Source organism: Nyctereutes procyonoides, unplaced genomic scaffold (genome assembly GCF_905146905.1).
Source record: "Nyctereutes procyonoides isolate TBG_1078 unplaced genomic scaffold, NYPRO_anot_genome, whole genome shotgun sequence".
NCBI lineage: Eukaryota > Metazoa > Chordata > Mammalia > Carnivora > Canidae > Nyctereutes > Nyctereutes procyonoides.
Window position 1 is genome coordinate 51,243,468 of NW_026575135.1, and position 12,721 is coordinate 51,256,188.

The 12,721-nt window shown below is 60.3% G+C and overlaps 1 protein-coding gene across 1 annotated transcript; it reads left to right on the top strand.

The window, feature by feature from the left end:
- The first annotated feature begins 4,820 nt into the window (after nt 1-4,820).
- PITX1 (paired like homeodomain 1) lies at nt 4,821-10,115 on the top strand. Its single transcript, XM_055302441.1, has 3 exons — nt 4,821-4,999; nt 7,255-7,487; nt 9,517-10,115. The coding sequence occupies exons 1-3, from the start codon at nt 4,834-4,836 to the stop codon at nt 10,057-10,059; spliced, it is 942 nt and encodes a 313-aa protein (XP_055158416.1). The 5' UTR covers nt 4,821-4,833; the 3' UTR covers nt 10,060-10,115.
- The last annotated feature ends 2,606 nt before the right edge of the window (nt 10,116-12,721 follow it).

The following is a 12,721-nucleotide window of genomic DNA, read 5'->3' on the forward strand; positions in this document are numbered from 1 at the left end:
CTAGAACCGGGTCTTGGAAGTCTGGGATTGACCAGCCTCCTAAACCGGAGCCGCCTCGGCGGCCGTCAAGCGCGGGCCCTGGGGCCAGGATCGCAGAAATGGGAACCCAGGGCTGGAATCCTGGTTCCAGGGTTTTCTGATTTAGGAATCCCTTGAATCTAAAAATATTTGAGCACGCTTTTCTGAGAAACTAAGGCTTGCGTATTCTATTGGCATCCCAGTGGCCTCTGACAGCCATGGGGCCGGAGGAAGGCAATCCCAGGTTGCTGTCCACTTGGCCAAAGACGGCAGGTCTAGGGTACTGGCTAAAGCTACAGGCAGCAGAGGCAGCGGGCAAGGGGGACCTGGCGGCTCCCTCCCCTAACCTCATACTGCTTGAGCTCTTCATCTCTGCTGGAAAAGGAAAAGAGGTGGATGGGGGCATGGAGACCAGGCTGCCAGGACTCCAGGGTGCAGAGGCAGCATTTGTTGCTTATCCAGCCAGGCTCAGAGTGCCCTTCTCTCAGGAAAGCAGCTCCTGGGAAGAGGAGGCTGTGGTAACAGCATAAGCTGTAAGTTCCCCCGCCAGCCTCTGCCACTTGCCCAGGCTTCTCTGCCCCTCCGCTCAGCCATTCTCAGGTACCAGAGAACGACCAGTGAGTGGACGCGGGTGAGCCATGAGGCCAGCCCTGCCAGCTGCTGACAGAGTTCTAAGTTCCATGCTCCTGCGGGCACCGCATTCAGCCATCCTGCCTGAGTGCATCCCAGGTCTCCACACCAGGAGAGGCTGGGGGAACCCCAGAGAACAGGAAGGCTCGGGCTAGGGACTTTGGAAGCCTAGAGAATCCAGAGAGATGGTTCCTAGCCCCTACCTGAGCACCCCTTTTCCCCCTCACCCAGTAATTGCTTGTATTCAAAGAAACAAGAGCTTTTATTGGAGGGGGGGGTGTAGACCAGACTGAAGGAGGTAGGTGGTCCCAGATGCACTCCCAAAACTGGGTTTTCTAGTTTGAACTTCTCCACGGCCTAAGAGGCTTAGGGTTGGAATGTCCCAGAGAGTCATGGATGGCCTCGAGGGCAAGCCACAGCACATTCCTTCCTTTTCCTAAAATCCCTTGATTCTAGTGCAAAGATTAGGGCAGGGTACCCCCGAAAGGTGGGTGGAAGGATGTCTTCCAGGGAGATCCTCCAACTACTCTTCCCAAGTAAAATTGCTAAACCATTCTTGGGTACAGAATCTGTTTTGAGTGAGCCTGGCCTCAGGAAAGGTCCCTATGGTGACTACTTCAAGCCCCACAACAGGCCAGGCTCCTCTGCTCAACCCAGCTAGGACTCTAAGCCTCCAAATTTCCTGAAAGTCATAGAATCATTGCTAGCTCTGCGTGGCCTGGAGGGATGGGGAATAGGGCACATGGTTCCGTCTCCAGTAAGCCCCCTTCCCTCCTCTCCTCCTATCCCCATCGCCAAGTGAGCTGGTAGGAACTGCTGAGTCCCAGGTCAGACATGGAAACGGGGGCACACGGCAGGCCAGGCCTTGCCCAAGGTCACACAGCAAAGCTGGGAGAACAATGAACCCCTGCTTTTATTTCTGAAAGGGAGCTGCCTCCTGTCCTGTGTGTGTGACCTATGTCTGTGAGTCTGCATGAAGCCCCTTCCCTGCCTGGGATAGTGCCTAGCAGAGGGTGAGGTTGAGGAAGAGGACAAAGTGCCCAGGGCCCTTCTCCAGCCAGCACTCTAGCAGGCCAGGGCATCCTCTCCGTCAATCCCTTCCTCACCCCTTGCTCATTCAGCACTGCCCGAGCCCAGCAGAACAGACTGCCCTGGGCTGTCCCTACTAGTCTCAGTCGCTCTGTGGGGCTCCGGGCCCGGGGACACGGAGCTTCACCCACAGTAGTCTAAGGGCCTTTCCATATCCACACAGCAGGCATCAAGATTTCCAAATAGAGGGACCATTGCAACTGCCTAGAACACTGCCAGAGGCTCGGGTCCAGAGGAGCACACAGCAGGTGCTCAATAACTGCATGAAATGCATCAACAGTGAGGGAGGCAAACCCCTCAGAGGGGACAGGTAGAGAGCTGCAGAGTCACAGAACAGTCTCCATCTGTGGAAGATCTGACTCTTACACCCTGTGGACAGCGAAAGGCTGGGACTCAGCCTCCGAACGCCCATAGGCACACCATTGATTCCATGTCCCCACCCAGGAGGGTACTGTGCTTCCCACACTGGCCTGACACTTGGCAGACTTAGGACGTGCCCTCCTGTACCCTACCAGCCCGATTTTGCGCTGAGCAGTGTTCTGGAACCCAGAGGTCAGCCGTGTGTGCACTTATGTGACTATACCCAACACCCCATGGGTGGGTGTAGTGAATACGGGTGCATCTGTGTATGCAGCACACCTATGTGGGTAGGTACTACATATGTGTCTATGCATGCTCCTGGGTCCTGTCTGTGCCCAGACAGGCTGGGTCACACACTGTCCTTGAAAAGAGTTACCTGCTGCAGCAAGAGACTCAACCAAGAAATATGGTAAAAGATGAGGTTGAGGGCAAATGCTGGGCAACCCTACTTCCCATGTCCCCCTCCTGCCACCCTCCCCCCAACACACATCTAAGATTACCTTCATGGGGGGGGGTCTCCACGCAGAGAAATTCCCCCTCTGGGAGGAAAGGAAAGGGCTGGAGTTGCTGAGCCTCCCTAACCCAAACCCCTAAGATACATCCTCTGGCCTCAGACCCAGACCCTGACCATACAGTCAGAGGCACCCAGAGAGAGTGTGCCACCCCTAAGGAGCTCTGCTTTCTCCCAGGACCCAGAGCTGGGGGGGGTCTCAGGCTAACGCGGAGGGGTGAGAGGCGGGCCTGTTGCCACCCTGCACACCTTCCCCCACATCCACACCAAGTAACTCAGCCTGAGGCTCTGGGTCTCCTGATGAGCCAGGGTGAGGGCTAGAAGGCAGTATCTGAAGAACACCCCAGATCCTCACCCCCAAGCAGAGACACTCCCTCTGCCCCAGGAACAGATGGGGATGCACTGGGCCCTGTGGTGAGGCACTGCACCTGGAGAGTAGAGCAGTGCTTCTCCTCCGGGTTACTGTCCTGCCCAGCGCTACTCCCATCTGGGGGAGTTGGTCAGCAATTGAGGGGAGGAGGGCAGCCTGGGGTCTAGCTGTGGCCAGAGGCACGGGTCAGGGTCGCACCCTACCACCCTAGCTGCCGTCTATTTATTCAAGACTCTGAGGGCTCGGGGCTGGTTAACAATTGTTCGGCAAAATCCTTCAACAAACTTCACTGTCATAGGAGGACTCCAGAAGGGGATCATTCTCAGAGGTGGGGAGGGGCCCCCCCGCGGTGTCTGCCCCCCAGGAGGCCTCGGCGGTGCTGCCGCTCAGCTACTGCTGTATGAGAGAGAGAAGCTCAAAGGCGGTAGGCTTCCTGGACTGCGGACTCCGGGCTGGGAAACTGCAGGCACCTGGCCTGCTCGCGAGGCCAGGTGCCTGCAGCTCTGGAAAGCCCAGAGGAGGCCCCAGATCGCTACAAACCTGCCCTGAAGGGGGCAGAAGCCAACCCCCTGGCTGCCAAGGCCGGGGCCTGGCTGATTCTGCTGGACTGGTGCAAAACAAGGGAAGAGAGCCCTGCAGAAGAGGCTGTGGGGCCTGGCGGGGCTCTCGGGGTCTCCTGCTGCACTCGCCAGAGGCCTGGAGCCAACAGAAACGTTTCGTCTGATTAGAAGCCATCAGTTCAATCCCAATCCCGGAAAATTGACTGCGGTGCAGAGGGGGAGGCCAGAGAAGCAGCCTTGGACGACAGGGTCCAAGCTAATTAGGAGGCAGCATCGGGGGCCCATTAGAACGCAGGCTGCTGTCACTCAGCCGGGCTCAGGTCCCGGGAGAAGAGGCCGAGGAAGGAGGGGCCAGCGGCCCCTCGACGGGGACGCCGCCGGGAGCTGCCGGAACGGGCCCCGGGCTCTGCCCCCGCCCTGGCGCTGGCTCGGAGGCGCCGGCTCCGTGCGATCCTGCCCCGGGAACATTCTCTCGTCCCGGGCTGTTCTCGCCGGGGGCTGAGGACTTCGAGGCGGCCCAGACAGGAGTTGATTCTGCGCAAAACAAGTCATCTGGGGCTGGAGGTGGGCAAGAGCCGCGCGGGACTCGGAGACCAGATGCGTTTCTTTTGTGCGGCCGAGGGAGAAGTCGGTGTGTCAACGGGAAGGAGGGAGCGGCGCGGCGAGGCCGCGGGGGGTGGGGGGAGGGGGCGGGGAGGCGGCGGGAAGGTGGCTGCGGCGGGGGAGGGGGACGGGGAGGGGGACGGGGAGGGGGCGGGAGGGGGAGGGGGAGGGCACGGCCGGGGGAGGGCGGGCGGCTCGGGGCCGGATTCCGCCCGCGCTCCCTCGCTCGCCGGCTCCCTCCCTCCCGCCCCAGCCCCCTCCCACCCGGGCCCACCCCACCCACCACCCCTGGCGCAGGGACTGCTGGAACCTGGCGGTGCGCGCTGTCGCTTTAAGACAGCCTCTGCCGGCGCCGTACGGAGCCTTAGAAACCGGCCCCGGATCGGGAGCCGGAGCCGGGGCCGGGCGGGCGGCAGAGGCCCGAGCGGCGGGAGCGCAGCGCGGAGCGCGAAGCCGGGGACCCGCTCGCGAGAAACCGCTGCCGCCGCCGCCCGCCCGGCCCCGCAGCCCCGGGCGGTCCATGGGGCGGGCGCGGCGTCGCTGCGGGCCCGGGCAGCCCTGGGGGGCAGCCGCTTAGGCGCTGTGCTCTTGTCCCCGCAGGTCGCAGCCAGGGCGGCCGGGCGCGCCCGGCCCCGGCCCCGGCCCCGGCCCCGGCCCCGGCCCCGGGAGCGCCCGCCGCGGTCCCCGCCTCCATGGACGCCTTCAAGGGGGGCATGAGCCTGGAGCGGCTGCCGGAGGGGCTGCGGCCGCCGCCGCCGCCGCACGACATGGGGCCGGCCTTCCACCTGGCCCGCGCCGCCGACCCCCGCGAGCCGCTCGAGAACTCCGCCAGCGAGTCGTCCGACACGGAGCTGCCAGGTAAGCGCGGCTCGGCACGGAGCGGGGCGGGGAGCGGGGCCTGGCGCCCGCGCCGCACGCTCGGTCCCCCGAGCCCCGCGAGCTCCGGGACCTCTTCTTCTCCCGTCCTCCGCGGCCCGGGAACGCGGAAATCTGCGCGCTTGATAAGACGGAACTCCGTGCCCTGCTCCCAGCCGGTGCCCACGCGCCCAGACACCGGCAGATGCAGGCGCCGACCACGGGGGGGGGTCGGCCCGACAGCCCCTCTTGATCCGGAGCAGGCGGAACAGGAAGGAAAAAATTCGGTTTGCGCAGCGAGTGCCCAGGGGGCCGCTCAGACCGCAGGACCGTAGATGCAGAGAGGAACGGGGCGGCGGGCGAGAGACGCTGCCCAGGGAGCCGGGGTCACGCACCCCGACGGGCGGTGGGCGACGGATGGAGAGGGAGAAATCCAAGAGAAGGGGTGGCGGGAAAAGTCAGAAAAACAGACTGCGGGGAAGGGGGGACCACCTCAAGTAAAAAAAAGAGGGCAGCGAGGGCGAGCGGGCCAAGAGGTGCGGCTCCGCTGGCGGGCAGGCCCCCCTCGTGGAGGGAGCCCGGCCCCACTTGCGCCGCGGGACCCGGGAGCCGCCAGGCCGCCCGGCCAGGGCCCCGGCTCGGCTGGGGCGCGTCTCCCTCCGCGCTGCCGTTTTGCCCCCCGAACTCGGGCTTCTCCCCCGCAAGCTGGCGGCGAGCGGGGCCGGCGGGTGGGCGGTGCGGGCGGTGGCGCGGCTGATCCTCGGCCGCTCGCGGGCCCCGGGTCTCCCGCTCGGATCCCGCGCTCCGTCCCGCCGGGCGCCCCGTTCCCCGGGTCGTGGGCGCCTCCGCTGTGCTTTTTTCTTAATCCACCGCTGAGTGTTTCTCTACGCGTTTTTAATCTCTATTTGTTTCTGTTTTGCATCTCTAAGTGACTTTCTCTGAGAGGTTCTGTTTGCTTGGCTAAAAAAAGCAATCCGCGCTGGACTGGACTTTTGTTTTCAAAAGTTTGAAGCGTGGCCTTTGGTTGGTTTTTACTTTTTAAAATCTGGAGAAATGTACAGCGAGCGATTCCTTTTTAAAACCAAATCCGTGAGGATACATTGAATTTTTTAACTGTGTTTTTCGATATAGAAAGAATCACTGCGCGAGGCGTATTTCTCTGGAATTTAAAACATCCACATGCAGCATTATTCTTGGAGATTTTTAAAAGTCAATCCAAAATGGCGCGTTTCTCCGGGATTTTTTTTCAAAATCCATTTGCAGCACTGTTAGTTTGGTAATTTATCTAACTATAGTGTTGTATTTCCCTGCGACTTAAAGACTATCCCTAGAAGGGCATTAATAGGAAGGGGTTAAAAAAAATCTATCTACAACAGTACATTAAGTTTTTTTTTTAATCCCGGAGAAATAAATGCCCACATCTGCCTGGAGTTTATACACGTACAGCACTGTATTTAGTTAGGGGTCTGTTTGCACGGAGGTTTCTGGATTCTTAATTTGCATTTGCTCTGTGTTCCTATCTGCCTATTTTTAATAGTTTGAGAGCCTTTCCATGGTGTTGGGATAGAATTGAGTTTATCTGGGCTTCTGTATTTTGTTTTTGATTTTTTTTTGTTTGTTTCCATGTGTCTATGACTGAATGTGTTTTGTGTACCCTGAGAGAGCGAGAGGCTAGAGCCCCAGGTCACCTAGACAGAGTGTGTCGGTCTGGGCTGCCGCCTGAGGGATTTTTCTGGGCCTCTGGACTTGAGGCCTGGAGCTAAGGCTGAGAACACAGCTGTGTTGTGCCTGCCCAATGTGGCTCCCACACAGCCCTGGGGAGAAGAAAGTAGAGGGGCTGCAGGTTACCGCCTGGCTCCTGCTCCACCGACTCACTGGCTTCAGGCTAGCCAGATTTGATATTAGTTCAGAAGAGCAGAGACACCCCCAGATTTAAATGCCTAAAAGCCCTCAAAATTTCATACATTTGCGGGCGACATAGGCAGTAGGGCTTGAGCCTGAGCCGAGCTGCAAGGGCAGGCCCTGCCCAGTGGGGAACCTAGGCCCCAGCCTCGGGTTCCCTGGCTCTTTGGGGCGTGCGACCAAAGGTGACTAGTGAGGATCAGGCACCCGACAGGCTCTTTCCAGCGGGAACAATGCTAGGGCTCCTGGCGGGAGGAAGGGCCGCCAGCGCTGATGGCTGGCGCTTCGGTGGAGCCGGGACGGGGTGCAAAAGGGCATAAACCCAAGGTGACTAGAGCCTGTCCTGCCCGATTCAGAGAAGGAGCGCGGCGGGGAAGTCAAGGGGCCGGAGGACAGCGGTGCGGGAGGCGCAGGCTGCGGTGGCGCGGAGGACCCCGCCAAGAAAAAGAAGCAACGGCGGCAACGCACGCACTTCACAAGCCAGCAGTTGCAAGAGCTGGAGGCCACGTTCCAGAGGAACCGCTACCCCGACATGAGCATGCGGGAGGAGATCGCTGTGTGGACCAACCTCACGGAGCCGCGCGTGAGGGTGAGCCCAGCGTGCGCGCCCAAGGGGACCCGTGCGGACCGCTCCTGGCCGGCTCTGCCGCAGCGCTCCAAAAGCTTTAGACTTTGTCGGCGCTCAGACTTTGTCTCCGTCCCACCACTCTCCACCGGAGAGGAGGATTCAGCTTTAGGCCCGGGTGTTCCGGCGGCTCCTGCTGTGCCCTTTGGTGGTTAGAGCCTTCGGCCGCTGCCGCCTGGCCTATCCTAGTGACCCTCAGGCTCTACTGCAGCCTCACCCCAAGATCCGTGGCCCCAGGGGAATTTCCCCTGCCCTGCAGGGCCCAGACCCCATGCGAATGTTACCACCCTAGACTGCACGGAGGATTCCCTGCCAAGGGGGCCCTCGGAGCTGCGGCCCGCCTTCCCCCAAAAACGAAAGGGAAAGGCAGGTCTTGCCTGGCAACCTGGCAGAGGCCTGAAGGGTACCTAGGCTTGCAGGTCTCAGAACCTCCTGGGGCAGTGGTCCCAATCATAGCCTGCTTCTGCAGAAGCTCAGCACAGTCCCCACCTGACTGGTCTCCAGCCAGTCAGCCAGTGAGTAGCTGGACCCTTTCCCTGTTGCCCTTTCCTGTAGGGCTGGGGTCAGGTGAAGGAGGAGCAGCTCTGGTGGAAGAGTAACCCTCAGGTCCAGTCCCTTTGGAGATGTAAGATCTCTGACCCGTGACCAGACTGCACCCTCCCTCTCCTTGCTCTTTTTGGTTTCCAGTAAAAGCAGGAGAATAGAGGTTCTCTTGCCAGAGCCACAAGAGTATCATTTCTTCTCTGAGTGCGCAAATATTTAATCAGATAACTGGGAGGACGTCCCAAGCCAGCCCAAAGTGCTACCTGGCCTACTGACTCCCTGCTATAACCCCAGTTCTTGCCCCCTCCCATCAGGCTGGCCAGCCCAGTGGGACACGAGTGAAGACAGCACTCAGTAATCCTGTACTCACTAATCCTGCCCGGGTTTATGGTGGTAGGGGTGGTGTGGGGGTGGAATCAGGCAATCTCAGTGCGGGGAGGATTGGTAAAGGCTGAGATGCAGGGGTCTGGCAGGCTAGCTCAGGAAACTCAGCCCAGTGCAGGAGGAGGGCCACGGAAGATAGAGGGCACACAGTATGAGAATGGGAGGATGGGCAGGGACCAGGAGTGGGCAAAGAACAGGTTCTTACTAAATTTTGTGGGAGAAAGCGGAGGGGGGATTAGAGAGAAACTACTAAGAACTGAAAGGAAATTAAATATTTGCAGAGAAACGTATTTGGCATATATGGAGGCGGCAGGAAAGAAATTAAATAAGGGAGGGTGAAAGGATCAAATATTTGAGAAAAATAAAGAATTACCTATTTAAGAGAAACGGTGACGGTCAGATATTTGGAAAGACGGGGAAAACTAAATATTTGGGGAAGAATCAAAAGGATCAAAAGTGAGGGATAACGGAGAAAGGGGACTGGAGGGAAAAGAAAGCAGTTCAGATAGCGGGGTGGACCAAAAGAAAATAAACATCTGGGGCAAAAATGAGAATATCAAAGATTCCCAATTAAGATGGGTACAGACTATTCGAGGAATGAAAAGGTAGATGAAGAATGAAAGGAGTCAGGAGAGCCTGTATTTCAGGGAAGAAAAATACCTTTTGTATTAGAGGGAGAAGAAGAAGAATGGAATATTTAGGAGATAGACCGGGATCCCTTTAGGGGAGAAGGCGGGAGACGGAAGAAAGCAAACGAATATTTGCTAAAATAAAAGAGGATCGATCCGTATTAGGAGAAGACATAAGATTTAACTCGGGGGAGAGGATATAGATCAGAAAAGGGGATAGAGGAAAACTTTTCTGGGGACCTGGGTACAGGAAATGAACCCTTAACAGGAGCGCAGCGGCAGGGGCGGAAATCACGAAGAAAAGAGACGAAATTCGAAATTCGGAGAGAAGGCAGCGGCGGAGGGCTGGGGGTGGAGGGGGTGGGGGTGGGGGTGGGGGGTGGCGGGACCTTCCCGCCCTCGGCAGCCCTGACCTTTCTCCTGCACCCTCCCCCCAGGTCTGGTTCAAGAACCGGCGAGCCAAGTGGCGGAAGCGGGAGCGCAACCAGCAGCTGGACCTGTGCAAGGGCGGCTACGTGCCGCAGTTCAGCGGCCTGGTGCAGCCCTACGAGGACGTGTACGCCGCCGGCTACTCCTACAACAACTGGGCCGCCAAGAGCTTGGCGCCGGCGCCGCTCTCCACCAAGAGCTTCACCTTCTTCAACTCCATGAGCCCGCTGTCGTCGCAGTCCATGTTCTCGGCGCCCAGCTCCATCTCCTCCATGACCATGCCGTCGAGCATGGGCCCGGGCGCCGTGCCCGGCATGCCCAACTCGGGCCTCAACAACATCAACAACCTCACCGGCTCCTCGCTCAACTCGGCCATGTCGCCGGGCGCCTGCCCCTACGGCACGCCCGCCTCGCCCTACAGCGTCTACCGGGACACGTGCAACTCGAGCCTGGCCAGCCTGCGGCTCAAGTCCAAGCAGCACTCGTCGTTCGGCTACGGCGGCCTGCAGGGCCCGGCCTCGGGCCTCAACGCGTGCCAGTACAACAGCTGACCGCCCCGCCAGGCCCCGCGGGCTCCGCGGCCGGCTCGGCGCCCGGGCGGGGCGGCGCGGAGGACCTGCAGCCGCGCCCGCGCCCCCCGCGCCCCCCGCGCCCCCCGCGCCGCCCTCTCCTCCCCACCTCCCCACCTCCGGGCTGGTTGTGTGTTTGCTTTTCCGGACCCCACTCTGCCCTCCCAAACGGGACGAAACAAAAAGACGTCGGAGAAAAGTGCTGCGGAAAAAAACAAAAAACAAAAAAACAAAAAAAACAAAAACAAACAAAAAAAAAAACGGATGAGTTGCAATTTCCCTCGGGATGGCGCGGGTGGTGTGCGTGTTCGCTCCCTCGGGCCCGGCGGGCGGTTGCGCGGAGGGGACGCGGCGCGGGAGGCCGGCGGTCCGGGGAGGACGCCCTGGCAGCCCGCGTTCCCGCCGCGCTGGCCCCGGAGCGCGCGGCCGCGCCTGCGAACTGGACGTGCGGAGCCCGGGCAGGCCGGCCCCCGCCCCGGCGGAACCGGGGCGCCCCCTCCAAGCTGGGCCCGGCCGAGCGTACCTTATAGCTCGATTCGGATCCGAGTTGGAGCGGGCGCTGGGTCGGGGAGGAGGTGCGCAGCTGGGGTCGGGGACTCGCTGCGGAGGGCACGCGCGGCCACGGCGCGCCGCCCGGAGCCCTCGGCAGCGCGAGCACCGGAGTCCCGTGGAGGCCTACGGAGCCCCAGCTGGCGGTGCCGAGGAGGTGGCGGGCGAATGGGGTGGGCTCGGCTCCTAGCGCCCCCGCCCCCCGCCCCGCGCCCCGCCGAGCTTCGCCGCAGGCCCGGACCCTCCGCTCCGCTCTCGGGCTGGGAGGCGGCCCCCTCGGCCGGGCGCAGAGCCCCCTGCTCACCGCCCGCCGTGCAAGAGTCGAGCCGGGAGAGCTCGGGGCGCGGCCGGGACACCCCCTCCCCACCGCGCCGCGCCCACTTTGCACACCCGCTCTCCGGCCCGCGCCCCTGTTTACAGCGTCCCTGTGTATGTCGGACTGACTGTATAGAATTATAAATCTGTCTATATCGACTTGTCCATGTACGTCTATTAAAACCATAGTACAAGCGTGCTAACCACTGCCGAGCCCGACTGCTTCATTGAACTGAGGAGGGAGGCGGGTAGAAAGGGAATGCGCCACCGCGGCCCGTGGGTAGGGGAGAGGAGCCCTGCGGCCGCCTCCTGGGGGAGTCCGAGGTGCTCTCTCTAACCACTGCAACTCCTGCCCTGCTCAGCCAGCCTCCACCAGGGCCCTGCTCCGAGCTCCCTCTGCGCGCCGGCTCAGGCGGATGCACCGCTCAGCCCTAGCCAGCACCCCCACGGACACTGCAGACTTTCTTCCCCAGCTGTGTTGGCGGCACCCCGAAGCCCTCAGGGTGCTTTGTGGCCCTTGACCGCCCAGACAGTTGCGGTGAGGGCCGCTGAGAGCTCCTTTAAGTGCTGAGGTTGCGTTTTCCCCTGTGGGCCCTGCCCTAGCTGTGACGGAGTGTCCAGGATCCCCCAGTGTCTAGTCAGGGCCTCCCTCAGCCTTTTCTCCTAGAAATCCCACTCTGGGGCCTCCAGCAATGCTGTGCTGGAGAAAGTGATCATTGCACAGAATTAATGTCTCACTTCCCTTCCACCCCAACTTAGCGGAAGGAGGCTGATGGTGCTTCCACCCTCCCCAGGCTTTGGAAACTACTGAACAAGACCAGCCTTTAAACTGCCTGTAAAATTCTGCTTCCCTTAAGTAAGTCACTTCCAATGGCAAAACAAAATGTTTGCAGCTGCAGCGGGGGAGGAAGGAGGGGTTTGGTATTCGGCTGCAGAATCACCTTGTGACTGGGATTGGCACTGCCCTGGAGCTGGACCCAGGCTAGCCCTAGTCGGAAGTAGGGCACAACCATAGGCTTAATCATGAGCTAATAGCTGGAGGGGCCCTGTGCCCGCATTCTCAAACCAGGTCAACACTGCCTCTGAGGTCAGGAGTGTTGTCCCTATTATATAGATGATGGAACTGAGACTTCACCATGCTTTGCAACAGGGCCAAAGTCACAGGGAGTCAACCATCTTTAGATTCCAAAGCATCTTTCCACGGTCTTCCCACATTTAGATGAGTGAGGAAGCGTCCTTCCCGGAGAACGACCCAACCTAATGCTGTAGGACTGACTTATAGTGTAGGGTTTGAGGCAGGCCAGAGGAGGGAGGAGGGAAGGCTGGGGCAGGGGGCTGGAGCCAGACCACCCCTCCCCCCAACAGCTCCAGTCCAGAGCTCCGACCCCTTACTCTCTGGAAACATAAACACAATCACATCTGGACTCAGAGTGCCTCCCCTAGCCTCACACATCTGCTAAGGCCAGGGGGGCCCTGGTCTCAGTGGAGGGCAAAAGGCAGGAGAGACCTAGGAGATGGCACCCGAGGAAAAACAGAGGCAGAGAGGCCTCTCCTGAAAGTCAGGCCCAGCCTCAGGTGACTGTGGCCAATAAGGGGCTCTGGTGGAGCCTCCAGTGTGGCTTTGGGGCCACAAACCAGACAGCTGCAGATATGGGTGGCAGGGGAACAAGCAGTCCCAGAATGACCCGATCACCCACCAAGGGCAGTGTAAGACCCTATCTTGGGCTCCACCCAGCTCTTCTGACCCAGCTTTCTGGGGCTGCAGATAGCAGTATCCAGC

Excerpts from the sequence above, each read along its gene's own strand:
- PITX1 (XM_055302441.1), top strand. The coding sequence starts at position 4,834 with ATGGACGCCTTCAAGGGGGGCATGAGCCTGGAGCGGCTGCCGGAGGGG. Across the intron at positions 5,000-7,254 it reads GTCCGACACGGAGCTGCCAG|AGAAGGAGCGCGGCGGGGAA; the intron begins GTAAGCGCGGCT and ends TGCCCGATTCAG. Across the intron at positions 7,488-9,516 it reads TCACGGAGCCGCGCGTGAGG|GTCTGGTTCAAGAACCGGCG; the intron begins GTGAGCCCAGCG and ends CCCTCCCCCCAG.